A 15,886-nucleotide genomic window follows, 5' to 3' on the forward strand; every position below is an offset into this window, starting at 1 on the left:
CTCTTCACCTCCTCTCCATCCCTCCTCCTCCCTTTGTCAATCCATCCACCCCTCTTCACCTCCTCTTCATCCCCTCCCTCCATCCCTCCTCCTCCCCTCTTCACTCCATCCACCCCTTTTCACCCCCTCCTTGCCCTGCTACTGTATCCCCCATTTTGTTTCTCATCCTGGTGGACAGAAAAACATTTATGTCGGTTAAAACTTTCTCCTCAAACTTCTCTCTCTCTCTCTTGTCTCTCTCTCTCTCCACTCCCTCCTTTTCCCTGTATGTTTTATGTGTCGCTCAGTCAGCGGTCTACAGGGACACACACACACGCACGCAGTGAGAGTGAGAAATCTGTTTCGTCTGGCCTCCTTGCCTCTGGAATAGAACATAGGCAGAGCTTATATAAATATTCACATGCGGCTATTTCAGATGCTCTGCTGAGGGACTGAGGAGAAGGATGAGTGCTGCTGTGAGTCTCTACCTCCGGCCTGCATGTACATGCATTTACATGTTTCGCTCTCTGTCTTTCTCCATCTTTCTCTTTCTTTCCTTTCCTTTCCTCTCTCTCTCTCTCTCTCTCTCTCTCTCTCTCTCTCTCTCTCTCTCTCTCTCTCTCTCTCTCTCTCTGTCTCTCTCTCTCTCTTTCTCCCAAATACATACAATCTTCAATTTTGTTTCTTTTGGTTCCGTTTATAATTTGCTTCCTCTCTTTCTCTCCCCCCCTCTTTCTCTCTCTCTCTCTCTCTCTCTCTCTCTCTCTCTCGCTTTCTCCATATTTAATGCTGCTGACGAGCCCTGCTTTATGGGAGTTGGACTGCAGTAATAGGTGCATATTTAATAGTCCTATTCCTGACTAGAACCCTTCAGTATTTTGCTTACACACACATCCACACACTCCAACACACAGATCCATGTCTGCATTTTCACACGCAGACGCACGCACGCACATTAACATCTGCTTAATCCTTGAAAAACAAACAACAACAGGCTTGTAGATATGTCACCCACCTTCCCTGACCTCCACAGTCTGGCAGGCTGTCAGGCAGGGTAGTGCAAAGGTCAGGTGATACTCTTGGCCCTGGGGAGGGTAGAGCAGGGGTGGGGGGGAGGGAGGGAGGGGCATGGACTGACCCCTACACTGATCCTCCGAGAATCCCCCCCACCTCTATCTGCACACCTGAGACAAACACAGCACACAGTGTGATTCAGGTGGACAGGTGTGTGTGTGTGTGTGTGTGTGTGTATCTTGGTGTGTATCTTTGTGTGTGTGTTCATTAGCAAGACAACTCCATGGGAAGAGAGCTCATGAAGCAGCCGACTCGTAAACGGTCTGTATGAGCGTAGGCGAGACAAGGAAAGTAGGCCAGGAAACGGGTCACAAACAATTCAGTGGTGTGTGTGTGTGTGTGCGCATGCGCGTGTGTGAGAGGCGTTCTTATTCTATTACTTTTCACTTTCTTATCCATTATTCTGTTCGTTCCTCAATTCTTCCCTTTTCTTATCACTCTCTCTGCCTCTGAGCAGGTCTTCCACTTCTATCTGCAATGACACGCACATAGACACACACGCGCACACACACACACACACACACACACACACATACATACACATACATACACTTTCTAAAACACAACAACAGTGAGCAAAAAAAAGAACTCATCTCTTGTGGGCACTTTTTCTCTTTAATGTTATTTATAAACAGCTTTTGAGTCTGGCGTTTTTCGATAACCGCACACAAAACATTAGGATTTCACAAAAGAGAGGCGGGAAAAGGGGGTAGATAGAAAGCGAAAAAGAGCGGGAGATGAAGAGGAGGGAAGAGAAGAAAAGAATTGAAGGACGAGGGAGTCAGAACAGTGTAGCGTTTATCTGAAATGAGTCAGTGAAACAAAGAAAGACAAAACTTTTTTTTTTTTTACAAATACAAAAAGTTCCGTCCCACTCCCCTCTTTTCGGGGATATTGCAGACGGTGCCAGATTCTCTTTTGTTACAAAAGTCACCCTCACAGGAACGAACGGACACAAAGTCAATTTACATCATCTTTAGGGTTTTACAGCGTCACAAATATCTTCTACAGTGGAGGTCTCCAACTCTGGTCTAGGACCGCCACCGTTTCGCCATTAGCTGAGTTAGCTGAGTTATCTGAGCTTAGCCAAAGTAACTACGGGTCCATCTCTCAGCTTAGCTAGCTAGCACTTTAACTCGTAGCTTAGCTAGCTGTAGCTCCATTTCTCAGCTTAGCTAGCTTGCGCTTTGACTCGTAGCTTAGCTACCCGTAGCTCCATCTCTTAGCTTAGATAGCTACGACCTCAACTCTTAGCTTGGCTAGAGCTCCAATTCTTAGCTTAGCTAGCTAAAGCTTTAACTCTTAGCTTTGGTAGCCGCAGCTCCAACTTACATTTTAGCCAAGCTAGCTTCAGCTGCAACTCATAGCTTTGCTAGCAAATACTTAAATACACTTAGCATGGCTACTGTAGCTACAACTGCAACTCTTAACCTAGCCGGCAACCGTCTAACCACAGGAGCTAACAGGTTTACATGTCAGCACGTATTATCTGTGCTAGCTGTGTAGCAACATGACGAGCTCCAGCGTGTCTCCAGACCAGGGTTGGAGTGACCTGACTTGTCTACAGGGACTTGGGGGTGGGGAACATCTAGGTTGGTAGAGTTCTATGGGGGCAGAAAAGGGTTGGTCTGGGTCGTCGGCAAGAATTCTAGGCCCTGTCCATCCAGACTTCCCTGCACCCAATCCAAACTGGGGGCCCCTAAATATGAACCCCTCACTCCCCCTGTGTGGGACTGAAGGTGAACCACCCTTCCGTCCCCTCCATCGCTTTCCTCCCTGTCTTCTGACGTCTCACCGAGAACGACCACGGACATTTCCGGGACCTTCTTCCATGCCATGGCGTCAGACAGCGGTGACACGCCATTAAGTCCATGGTTACGGTCGGCCGCTCCTACCCGAACAGTGCCTGGTCACGGCTCAGTCTGTCCCTTGGCCCTACACAGGTCACAAAGGGAAGGCTGCCAGCTGCAGAACGTTCCAGAGTTTCCGTCGTTTCCTGCGTTGTCTGTAGTCTTTAATAAGGACCTTTGGAGCTGTTTGTTGTGATTGTTCTTCTTCTCTGTCAGAGGAAACAACCCTCGCAATGCCCATATATGGTGGGCTCCGACAGCTAAATTGGCTGTGGGACTGAGAGGGGGAAAAGCCATGGTTGACCCTTGACCCCTGCTTTCCCAGCTCACCATAGGCACTCTCACCCGTCTCACCCCTCACTGCTGCCCTGGCGTTCACCTGCCCCACACACAAACACACACACACACTCACACACGCCTTGTCATTTCTCACCGGGTCAGTGGTTATTGTTACCTATTGATAGCCCGGACAGCCTAGATAGAAACAGCCTAGATAGAAACATAGAGAGTCCACACACCACCACCTCCGAACACACGGACACACGTTACGCAACAAAGTGCCTTGGAAAACGGAGTCCTCCTGCTCAGATCCCTGTATGGCTTATCGTGAGTAGTTATGACAGTGTGGCACGGAGCGTGTTTTGATTTGGGATCACCTCAGGAGTGTTGACGCGCGACCCGTATAATAAGAGGCCTGATCGTGTTCCCCTCCCGTCTCCGTCGCCAGGGGGGGAGGGGTTGCTAAGACGCGGTTGCTAGGACGCGGGGGCCTCGTCTCCGGTAAACAAGCGGTGTTGTGGTGCGAAACGACAGGGACACTGGCGTCATTAACTCGATTAGAGCGGAGCGGAACGGAGACCCACCGCAGAATGAGGTGACAGTGTCGCTGAGGTGTGTGAGTGTGTGTGTATGTTATCCTAATTGATTTGGGAGAAAGCTTCTGGTCAACATGTGAGATCAAAGTTTACAGGGCAGGGACATGACCGTGACTGAGCCAAAAAGTGGTCTAGGGATTATCCCAGATATATAAGAGAACTGTGAAAGCCTGCCCTATGTTGACATCGGGAGGGTAGCTAACCCTAACCCTAGCATGGAACCGAACTCCAGCTGTTTTCTATGCGTTTGAAATCCTTGTGTGTACGAAGGAGTTTCTATGGTGACCGGACTGGAAGTCTGTCTGGCTATGTTTGGTTTTTCTCCTGGTTTTCTCCAAGGTGTGACATCATCAAAGTGCACCAGTTCTTTTTTTCCCTGACTCATACATATTCAAATGGCTTCCCAAAGATCATCCCTGCTTCACGTGACAGGTACTGTACACTTCATCACAGTACATCTAAACACACACACATGTAAACACACACACACGCACAAAGCCTCAGATTTGGAGCAGGGTTCATCAGAGGAGTATATATTATTAGATAGCAGCGCCACCAATCGCAAATCCCTCTCCCCATCTCAGCGTAGGATCACAGCAGTGAGTGACAGCTGCAGAGCCAATAGGACGCAGAGAACACACCCGGCGGGGTGGGACGCCGCTTTGCTATTGGCTCTCTGGACCCCACTGGGCGGGCCGACTGAAGTTCTGGGGGGACACTTGTTCTTCCTCCGAGGGGGGGCAGATGGGTCGTATTTGCTGCCCCCGGGGACATAATTCCCCTCCTGCCCCTCCTTCAGTACCTGGACCTCATTCTGGTCCCCCTTGCCCTTGTTCCCCCGGTGGCGGGTGCAGTTCCTGCGGCCTGCCCTGGGCGGCCTTGGCAGGGGAGTGGGCGCGGGGAGGTTGTGCTGGTCCCCGTGGGCCAGGTGCGGGTGCAGGTGGGGGTTGTGGTTGTGCCGGGGCTGGTTCCTCCGATGTCCGTCCTCCTTCTTCAAGGACTCGCTCTCCCCCGCCCCCCCGCCCTCCACGGGGCAGCTGGGCAACTCCTCCTTCCGGAGGCGCTTCAGGTCCCGGCCCGCCAGCTCGGGGGGCGACGCGCACCCCAGCGCCGAGGTGGACCCCCGGAATCTCCTCAGCCAGTCCCAGAGCGAGAGCGCCTTGCAGTCGCACTCCCAGGGGTTGTCGTTGAGGCGCAGGTACTCCAGGGCGGGCACCATGGACAAGGTGGCGCCCGACAGCTCCGTCAGGGAGTTGTTGAACAGGTAGAGGGTGGTGAGGCGCCGCAGGTCGTGGAAGGCCAGCCGGTGGACCCACTGGAGGCGGTTTTGGTGGAGGAGGAGGCGGTCGAGGACCCCCAGGCCCCGGAACGTGTTCTGGTGGAGGCTCCACAGCCGGTTCCCGTGCAGGAACAGGTGGCTGAGGTTCAGGAGGTCGATGAAGAGGTCGTCCTCCAGGAACTCAAGGTGGTTGTCCTGGAAATAGAGAGGTTGGGGGGGGAGGGGAATTGGGGGGAAATTGGGGTTGGAAATGGGGGGGGGGGGGGGGGGGGGGGGGGGGGGGTCGTGGAGGTGGAGTGGGATGTGGTAGGGGTGGAAAACATGGGTAAGTCTCCAGTGTTTCTCTTTTCGGTCGACAGCACCTCAGCCCTCCACGCCAGCTGTACTATTACATAACCGTGGAACGACGGGTTATGAGAATGGGATTGCGTAAGCGCCCTCGAGTAGAACCCGCGCGCGGCAGCACCCACCTGTAGGTAGAGATACTGCAGGTTGTTGAGGCCCTGGAAGATCCCCCGGGCAGAGTCAGCAGGCCGCAGTGGTAGAGGTGCAGCGCGTGGAGCCGCCCTAGGCCCTGGAAGGTGTCCGGAGCCAGGGCCCTCAGGTGACGGTTGTCCCCCAGGTCGAGCTCCTCCAGGCGGTCGAAGCCGTGGAAGGTGGACGCCTGGATGTAGGAGATGTTGTTGGAGTAGAGCCACAGCATGGCGGTGGTGGGGGAGAAGTGGCCGCGGAGCAGCCTCTGGATCTTGTTGTTCTGGAGGAAGACACGCTCGCTCTGCGCCGGGATGCCCTCGGGCACGGCCTGGAAGTTGTGCGCCTGGCACGACACGGTGCTGGGGGAGGTGTAGCAGATGCAGTGGTGCGGGCAGGGCAGCGACGCGTCCAGGCCGCACAGCACCAGCAGCAGCTCCACCCCTGCCCAGCCTGAAGGGGGAGAGAGGGGAGGTGGGGAGAGGGGGGGGGGAGGTGGAGGCAGAGGGATCACAGGAGAGAAGAGATGAATCGGGGATGATGGGAAAGTAAAGGTTGACAAAGAGGGGAGAAGAGAGGGAGACGTATCGGGATGGAAAAATCCAAAAGGGACGAAAGAGGGAGCGACAGAGGAAGGGATTGTAGGGGGGAGGTGTCAGGAAAGCAGGGAGAGAAAGGAGGGAAAGAGAGAAGATTAATTGAATTTGCGTCGCACTGGTTGTGTCAGTAAACATCTTGACCAGAACCGTGGTTGCTCTCTGTTTACCAAGACATAGGCCGTGATTCAGAGATGCCGAATCACAGCTCTGACACGACAGCGCAGAACACACACACACGTGGGCACACACATACACACACTTTGCGGTGGGGGCGGGGTCGCGCAGGGGTGCTGAGATAGAAGCTGTGTTTATTATGTATTGTGAGTGTGAAATTTATGCACAGGTTCTTATCTTCTCTGTGGCCGCACCGCTTGCAAACACACTCACGCGCGGGCACACACACACACACACACACACACGCGCGTGCCCACACCTGTCAACACACGCTGACAAAACGCAGAACTGAGTTCTTGGAATCCTCCGAGTTATCCTCCACAGGCAAGAGAAAATCAATGCTGTTTCTGTCCACTGAACACACACAACACCTGTTATACATCCCTGTAACAAGGGAGGGTGGGAGGGGGTAGGGGAGGGATGGATGCAGGCAAAGAGAGAGCAGGAGGTGGAGATAGGGAAGGGTCCCTAGCAGGTCCGGGGAGAGGGTGGGGCACTCCTTTTTTCTCTGTTTTGGCCTCGGATCAATCCGTCGTTTGAAGTGGGTGGGTGGGTGGAGGGAGGGAGGAGAGGGAAAATGGGGGGGGGGGAGAGGGGAGGAGAAGAGGATGAGCCTGTCAGAAGTGGAGAGACGTGCAGTGCTTAAGAGGGATTCTGCAGAAGAGAGAGAGAGAGAGAGAGAGAGATAGAGAAGAGGAAGGGCAGATTAGAGGGATGAGGAAGAGAAGCGTGATGGAGCACTCGCGTACCTGCGTGCGTGAGTTTGTGCGGGCGTGCGTGCGTGAGTTTGTGCGGGCGTGGGTGACATTTTCCCCAAGATATGAGGGTGCAGTGTATCATGCGTCGGACAAGCCTGACCTTTCCATCAGTGACAAGCAGACAACAACTTCAATCAGCTTCTCTTTTCTTCGTCGAGTCACATTCTGTCTTGCCTCTCTCTCTCTCTCTCTCTCTCTCTCTCTCTCTCTCTCCCTCTCTGTGTGTGTGTCTCTGTGTCACTCTTTCTGTCTGCCTTTCCCTCTTTCTGTCTCTCTTCCCTTCCCTCTTTCTGTCTGCCTTTCCCTCTTTCTGTCTCTCTTCCCTTCCCTCTTTCTGTCTGCCTTTCCCTCTTTCGGTCTCTCTTCCCTTCCCTCTTTCTGTCTGCCTTTCCCTCTTTCTGTCTCTCTTCCCTATCTCTCTCTCTCTGCTTCCTACTTTAAGGCTTGGATGGTAGTATGCTGCTATCAAATTGAATGTAGCACAGACATGGGATGGTTGGGGCTTTTGGGCCCGATGCTATCTCTCCCTTCTCTCTCTCACTCCCCTCCAATCTTCCCATCTCCGCCACCCTCTCCTTCACGCTCCCTCTCTCTCCCTTCCTCAAAACGCTTACATATCACTTACTGCCTGGCTTATCTCTGTGGCGTGGCTGTGCGTTCACCCACTGTGTGTTCATTGATATGGCATGAATCTGCTATTATACACTGTGGAAAGACTGTGACATAAATGCGTGTGACATTTTGTACCGAAAATATACAGTATAACGCACCCTAGTGTTTGGGTATCCTGGACTGTAAACAATTATGCCACAAAGTAAATCATACAAGCTTGATTTCCTTTCTGTATTCCTCCCAGTCTTTCTTATTTTTCTCTTTCTTTCTTTTTTTCTTTCTTTTTTTCTTTCTTTTTCTCTCTCTCTCTCTCTCTCTCTCTCTCTCTCTCTCTCTCTCTTTTCTTTTGTATTCATTCATTCTATCTGTCATTCATACAATCAGTATTCCTCCCAGTCCTCCCCTCCTCTCTATCAGCCAGACTCCCGGTCTCTCTCCCCAGCTCCACCCCGCATATCGCCTCATAATCTCTCAGCTCCGCTCGGAGATTACCCAGGATGTCCAAGTGTTTGAGAGAGAGGAAGAGGATTGACATAAATCAGAGCGCCAGGACCATATGTCTATGCCCCCCCCCCCCATCAGTCACAACAAAGCAGCCGTTTCACAGAAATATGCAATCTTTCATCCAAACACAGATTTAAACAGATATGGCTGAGCCCGACATGGCCATTAGGGTCTTTCTGTGACAGCCTTCCTCAGTCTGACTTTTTTTTTTTTTTTTTAAAGCACCTGCCTATCCTCTCTCGATCCTGCTGTCGGTCTTTGGAGCTCCCGCTTTCCGGCTCTCTCTTTCGCTCTCCCCCTTTCTCTCCCTCCCTCAGCTGCCAGTGAAACAGGGAGGGAGGGAGGGGAACGTATACAAAACAAACAGGACTGTTCTGCGGTAGATAACGCCATGTATAGGGGCGCTCGCTAAGTGAGTTGCCTGGTTGGATCGTGACCTCACGAGACGTGTGTGTAAGTTAAACGCCTGGCATTCGCGCACGTAAGCACACACACACACACAATCTCACAATCATCACTCATTAAGCAACAGCAGACGGGTTCATTAAAATCTCAGCGAGAGAGAGAGAGACGGGGGGTGGAGACAGGTAGAGAAGGGAGAGAGATAGACGGAGACAAAGAGAAGGAGAGAGAGAGGAACAGAGAGAACGCGAGACGGAGAAAGAGAGAGAACAGAGAGCGAGCAGCATGAGAGAGAGAGAGAGAGAGAGAGAGAGAGAGAGAGAGAGAGAGAGAGAGAGAGAGAGAGAGAGAGAGAGAGAGAGAGAGAGAGAGACACAGACAGATCGTCTCGCCTCTTGCCCCTGCTTGATTTAGCCTGGTCTAATCCCAAAGATCATTTGCTGCTTCTCGTTGGGCTGGTGAAGAATCTGGTGGAGTTAATGAGAGATTTAAATGGCTTCTTCGCCTCAAAGACACAGCTGACATAGCATCCCATTACCTGATCCGTCTCCTATGTAATGTCATGTAACCAGAGCATTCATCTTCGCCCCATTCAAGTCAACACACTGGTGTTGTCGTCTTACGTCGAGTCTACTTGCCTGTGCGCGCGCACGGGTTCGTTTTGGCATGATTCTCTTAGCGCACATACTGTTTCGCAATGTCTAGAGATTTGTCTGACATTAGACTTTAGATTTACAGCAAGACTTGGCTTGATTGGATGACAGCCAGGCGAAACACCTGGCATACGGCCCAATTAAAAGAGAGGGAGAGAGACTCAGGAAGAGAAGAAGAGAGAGGGGGGGGGGTGAGGGCGGCACAGAAATAACCCGTACCCTTTTTGCTGTACTTGTGTTAATTGGGTCGTTGGGAAGGCTACCATCTCTATTCTAATCAAGCTCTAATTAGGGTCTAAAAACAGTGTGTGTGTGTGTGTGTGTGGTTGTCTGCCTCTCTCTTTCTCGTCATAAAAATAAAGAAATTAAACAGTATTGGAGCTACCTTCAACCATTGCCAGTGGGTAAGCAAGTGTGTGTGTGTGACAGTAACAGCTACAGACAAGAGAGCGTGTGTGAAAGGTAAAGGGTACTGTGCACGTTCTGAAAAGCCAGCACAGGTTGATGGGCACCTGCACGCACACACACACACACACACACACACATGTAAAACACACGAGTGCACACAACCACATGCACGACAGCACCCACACACACACACATGTAAAACACACGAGTGCACACAACCACATGCACGACAGCACCCACACACACACACTCAGCCAAGCATAGAGACACCAATCACAAGAATTTCACAGCTGGCTGGCCCTGATCTAGCACAGGCTGCTGCATCTGTGTCCGACTAAGGATTTAGCCAAAGTCGTAGTGTGTGTGTGTTCGCGACATACAGGAATGTGTGCAGGAGACATACAAAACTATATGAAAGCTGATTTACATATCTTATTTTGCTCCTCTTTCCACTCATGCACACACACACACACACACACACACACATACTCACTCACACTCTCACAGAGCTCACAGCAATGTTGGTTCAGGTGCTGGTCTATCTCCCAAGTGAGGTCATCACAGACCATACAGAACCTTCTAGAACAGGAATCTTGGTGGAGAAATGAGTCTGTCCAGTCCCGAAGGAGAGGGGAGGGCGGGGAGAGGAGGAGGAGGAGAGAGAGGAGAGAAAGGGGATGATGAGGGAGCGAGAAGGAAGGGAGGAGAGAGAGAGAGAGACAGACAAAGAGAGCATCCTTTGTTTATCTGCAGTGGACCTAGTTATTTTCTTCAATCCCCCAGCAAGAAATGAACAGTTTCTCTCTTCTGATAGCCATTTCAAATCCCTTCTCCTCCCCCTCTGCTCCTCTCCTCCATTCCTTGTCCCATTCCCTTCTTTTCCTCTCTTCTCCTAAAATATGCATTGATAAATATCTATAAAATATCACAATCTTTATACATAGTAGATACAAGCCCCTTAAAGAACGATCCTGTATTCCACTGACAGTCAAGGAGAGTGGATAGAGTGATAGAAGAGAGAGAGAGACAGACAGGGCGTAGGCAGTCTGGGTCAGTCGATATTCCCTTAAGGGGTTCACAGAGCATGGAGTTGTCTGATTGGCTGACGTCAGGCATGATCTGTAGACATCGTGAAGTCCAAGCCAATCAAAGTGGGCACCGACAGCCATCACTTATTGTTTCCTCTGATTGGCCTAATCCACAGGAGGTTTGGCACTGACGACCAATTGCAGCCAATCAGTAGACTCCCTGTGGGGGTGAGTCGACTCTAGAGAAGTACAGGGTTGTGACCCCCCCTTCACCACCACCACCACCCACCCAAACAAACACACACCTATCATATCAACAGGGTGCTGATATCAAATGTCCCACATGGTCTCTGCTGTGGTATTCTGTTAGTGTGAAACCCAAATCCTGTCTCTCTCTCGTTCCCCGGGTCTGTCTCTCCGCAGGTCTGTCTATCTCCCTCTCGGTCTCTCTCTCTCTGCACAGATGAAGAATCTACAGTGTGAACCAACAGTAGATATCTCTCCCTTGTCTCTCTCCGGATTCTATAGACATTGGGACATGCATTGAAAGCCCGGGGTGCTCTTGGGTGCGAGACTGTGATTGCAGGTCTGTGCAGTGTGTCCCTCATCGCTCCCCATAGAGCACCAACAGTACTCAGTCACCCTAGTTCTCCTCAAGGCCTCGCCTCACCACTCACTCACACACACACACAAGAACCATACGCACCCACACAGGCACACGCACAGACACACACAGCACTCGCACACAGCCACAGACAAACACACACACCTTTCCGCTCTCTTCCCACTCAACCGTTTATTCTCTATCTCGCCTCTTCCTCCTGGCCTCATCCTCCTCATCCTCCTTTTCCCTTTTGTGCCGCTCCTAGAGTAATCTGTTCACTTGTAGTTCTGGGGCTATCAGAGCGAGGTGATGAGGGAAAAAGGGGCCAGTTGTGTGTGCGCGTGTGTGTGTGGCCAAAACTGAGCAGATGAGTGAATGAATGGCTTGTGGCTTGTTATGCCTATCAACCAGACACTCATGAACTCACTGTAAGCATGCTCTGTTCTTAGAAGAGATGGAGGGATGAAGGGATGGATGGTTGACATTTTCATTCTAGCTTGCAAGGGGCCGGTAGGCACCGAATGGTACTGAAGATAATGAGTGTGTGTGTGTGGTGTGTGTGTGTGTGTGTGTGTGTGTGCACAGCAGACAGATGTGAAGAGTTCATGTGTGCATTGTGTGGTATTGAGTACTTTACAGATGGTACTTTCCCTGCCAACATGCAGCCCTCAAGACATTACAAACACACACACACACACACACACACACACACACACACACACAACACATAGTGGAGTGTGTGTTGGAGCACAGATTGCTCTGTGCTCCAGACCTGAATGACAGTAATGTGTCTTCCCCTGAATAGAGGTACTGTAAAATGGATGCTATGGGGCGGGCTATCCTTTCTTTCCTTCTTTCTCTTTCTCTTTCTTTCCCTCTTTCCTTCCGTCCGTCTGTCTGACTCTCTTTGTCTCTGTCTCTCTCCCATTCCTGTCATTTTCTCTCCCTCTCTCCCTGTCTTTCTCTCTTCCTCTCTCTCTCCCCCCCGTTCTCTCCCTCCACATCAATTAGAGCACATATGCTCCAGGCCCCCAGCTCTCTGCGTGCCCTTTGAAGTGCAGAAGATTAGAAAAACAAACGCTAAACGAATCCTGGCAGAGGAGGGTATGGAGACGCACACCTCCCATGACACACACACATAGAGCAAGAGAAACACACACACATATATAGAGCAAGATAAACACACACACACTGTATATACTGTAGAACAAGTTCAATATATATGGAAACATATATAGAAAAAACGCGGTAGTGTACGTGTGCGGGTGACCAAACGCAGCATACAAACACACACGCTCAGGAGTGCACGCTCAGAAAGACACACAAAGTGCAGAACGAGCACAACACAGGCACGCAGGTCACACACGTACACACGCCGACGCGAACGCACACTCACAGAAACGCACGCACACACACCGCTATGTTAAACAAGAATGACACCCACTCACAAAAACACACACACACACACACACCGTTATGTTAAACAATAATGACACACACACACAGGCACACACCCTTGCAACACAAAGTGTGACATCTCACTCCTTCCCCAAGGTTGAAGCCAACGCTGGCCTCTCTCGCAAGCGCTAACTGTCAACGGAGAATCGGGCCCAACACACTCAACTCCCCGGCGGTTTATCTACCGCACAGTCAGACTGGAGCCTCAGCCCGCGGAGATGACAGCCCGGCAGCCCGTCCGCCGTCCTGTTTCCCCTCTTCTGACAACATATCTGAGGACGAGCTTCCCAGTAAACAGCCGGCAATTTCGCTCTCTGAGTCGCCAAAACGAACGGGTTAACTTGGTAATCTTCGCATCTTGTTGACAGATGGAACGGGTGTTTCTAGGGATGCGTTTAAGGTTGCTCGGCCCCCGTAGACTCGTCCTTTGATCATCGGGAATGCGCGCCAGTGTCTTACACCCCAGGTAAACATAACGCGAAACACGTGCCAACACACACACACACACACACACACACACACACACACACACACAGCAGCCTCCCGCTGTGTGGTGATGGTATTTATGTCTCGTAACCACGTCCCCAGGTTTACCCCGGCAACATGTCTGACATTCAAGAACTTGGTAATTAACTATAATCCTTCTGTGCCACAGGAAATTAGACAAGACAAACACACACACACTCACAGGAAAGCACACTTGCGCAGACACGCACATACACACACTCTTGCACACGCAACGCACACACACACACGCACACACACGGACAACTAAATCCTGCTAAACGCTGATGTGGCGCTCTGGAAATTGCAGGTGGAAGTACGATGCATGTTGAGTTTACTGTGGGTGTGCAGGAGACACACGCACGCACGCACACACACCACTTAAAAGGAGTCAGGTGGCTGAGCGGTTAGAGATAGTAATCAGAAGGTCGCTGGTTCGATTCCCGGCCGTGTCAAATGACATTGTGTCCTTGGGAAAGGCACTTCACCCTACTTGCCTCGGGGGGGAATGTCCCTGTACTTACTGTAAGTCGCGCTGGATAAGAGCGTCTGCTAAATGACTTAATGTAAATGTAAAAGCCAAGACCCTTCCAGCCTAAAACATCAACTGTCCAAACAGAACAGAAAAGTTGTAGATATTTGAAGTAAAGTACACAATATACTTTAGTCTCTTACTGAGTTTTCAAACCGTTCTTCAGCATTTCTAAGAACCATCAGAGATGGTTGGGAGAACTCTGCTTTAGTGGAGCACTTCTCACTTGTGAATTTGCTTCACGAACAAGTTTTAACTAAAGTTAAAGAGATCAGCAAAGGAGCGAAAGCGGTTTTAGGTTGCAGTAGCTCTTCTATCAGAGAGTGCTTCAGTCTGGAGTACTGCCTAGAGAATTCCCAGTTCTCCACTTCAACATCAGACATGCAGAATCATTTCAGTTAGGGGGGGGGGGGGGGGTCACAGCCCTTTATGTAAGAACCCTCCAGACCTTAAGAGGCTCAAATACAGATCAGCATATGGTAAGAGTGTGTGTGTGTGGGGGGGGGGGGGGGGGTGAGATAATGATAGTATGGGCGAACATGACAAGGAGAAAGGGATTTCAACAACGAGAGTGTTGCAAAGTGGGTACGGTCCTAGTCTGCATGGAGAGACAGGTATAGAGAGAGAAGAAAAGAGAGAGAGAGAGGTTGATTTTTTCATGTCAACAACAATGTGTGATTCACTTCGGCCAAGAATATACTGTGGCATTTTCTCAGATGGAACTTGTGATGTAAACATGTGTATGTGGTCACTGTGTGTGTGTGTTTTTGTGTGTGTATACGTGTGTGTGAGTGTGTGCAGCATTGAAAATACCTTCCAATGAGCTCTCTGCCCAGAGATTGAGTAATCTATAATAAATGAAAAGATGACCATGGTCTCTCTCTCTCTCTCTGTCTCTGTGTATCGCTCTCTCTCTCTCTCTCTGTCCCCCCCTCCCTTCCCTGCCATCAAGACGAAGCATGTTCATGAAGGGTACTCTATCTGCCACTGTCCTTCTCCCTCAAAAGCCACTGTGAGCTGTCCTAACTTCGCTTTTACAGGCTTACCAGAGCCGCAGTGAACACACGCGCGCACACACGCACACACACACACACGCACACGCACACACTCTCTGTCTTGCCGCCCTCTTCTCAGCCGTCCTGTCAGAGGGGGGCACAGCCAGGCAAAGAGCCCGAACAGGAGGCGGCCGAAAACAGACAGGGGAAGAAAGCTAGAGAGGGAGAGGTGTAAGCCAGGTGTATTTATAAAAACGGAGGCGTTACGTCTCACTTCTTTTCTCGTCCCGTCTTTCGGGGGAGCTCCAGGTGCAGTGTTGATATTCATGTGGATGTCATGGGCCACGCGGCTGCCTCGATGTGGCCAAACAGCCGGGCTCCCCTCTCTTTCTCTTTCCCTCCTTCTTCCCGCCCCCCCCCTCCTTTCTCTTCCTCTAAATCTCTCGCTGTCTCTTACTCTCTCTTTCTTCTCTACCCGTGGCTCGGTATAGTCTGTATATCTGTATCTGGGCTATTTAGCGCGGTGCACGAAGGAGGATAAAGAGAGAGGAGGGAGGGGGGGGATAGGGATGAAGAGGCAAAGAGACGGAGAGAGAGAGACGGATTCGGAGGGAGAGGGATGGGATGGGAGAAACCTGAGCTGCGGAGGGGAGGAGAAGAGGGCGGGGGAGAAAGGAGAGGGGAGAGAGAGGGAGAGAGGGAGGGAGTATTCCTGTCTGAGTGGAGATAGTTAAATCTGCGATTATTGGATTCTTCTGCTTCTCTAATACCAGAGTACACAGTTCCAGGAAGAATTAGGACCAGGGGAGAGGGAGAGGGGGTGTGTGTGATGGTGTTAGAACAAGAGACAGTGAGGATGTTCTCAAACTCAGAGCAGCTGTTGTACGTCAGGCCAGCTAAAAGAAGCCCGGGATTAAGGCAGCGATACGCTTAATGCAAGGTGATGTCGGTCATAACGCAAGTCATCGTGGAAAAATATCAAAATGGCCGGGGTTTTGCCTGAGAGGATTTGCCTCGTTGCGTTCCCAGCTCCGTTCGTCCACGGCCCCCGGCCGACAGACACGTCGAGAGAGCGCGACCCGTCTGGGATGGGAAACGTTTCCGAGTAAACCATGTGACCGTCAGGA

At 51.1% G+C, this 15,886-nt stretch overlaps 1 protein-coding gene across 1 annotated transcript in view; it reads right to left on the reverse strand.

The window, feature by feature from the left end:
• Window positions 1-4,358: 4,358 nt before the first annotated feature.
• LOC136933293 (reticulon-4 receptor-like 1) overlaps window positions 4,359-15,886 on the reverse strand; it is a 33,628-nt gene continuing 22,100 nt past the window's right edge. Inside the window, 3 exon segments of the mRNA XM_067228608.1 lie at window positions 4,359-5,252; window positions 5,528-5,574; window positions 5,577-5,981. Of these exon segments, the coding sequence (XP_067084709.1) occupies window positions 4,359-5,252; window positions 5,528-5,574; window positions 5,577-5,981 (1,346 nt within the window).

Source organism: Osmerus mordax, chromosome 25 (assembly GCF_038355195.1).
Source record: "Osmerus mordax isolate fOsmMor3 chromosome 25, fOsmMor3.pri, whole genome shotgun sequence".
In the NCBI taxonomy this organism is placed as follows: Eukaryota; Metazoa; Chordata; class Actinopteri; order Osmeriformes; family Osmeridae; genus Osmerus; species Osmerus mordax.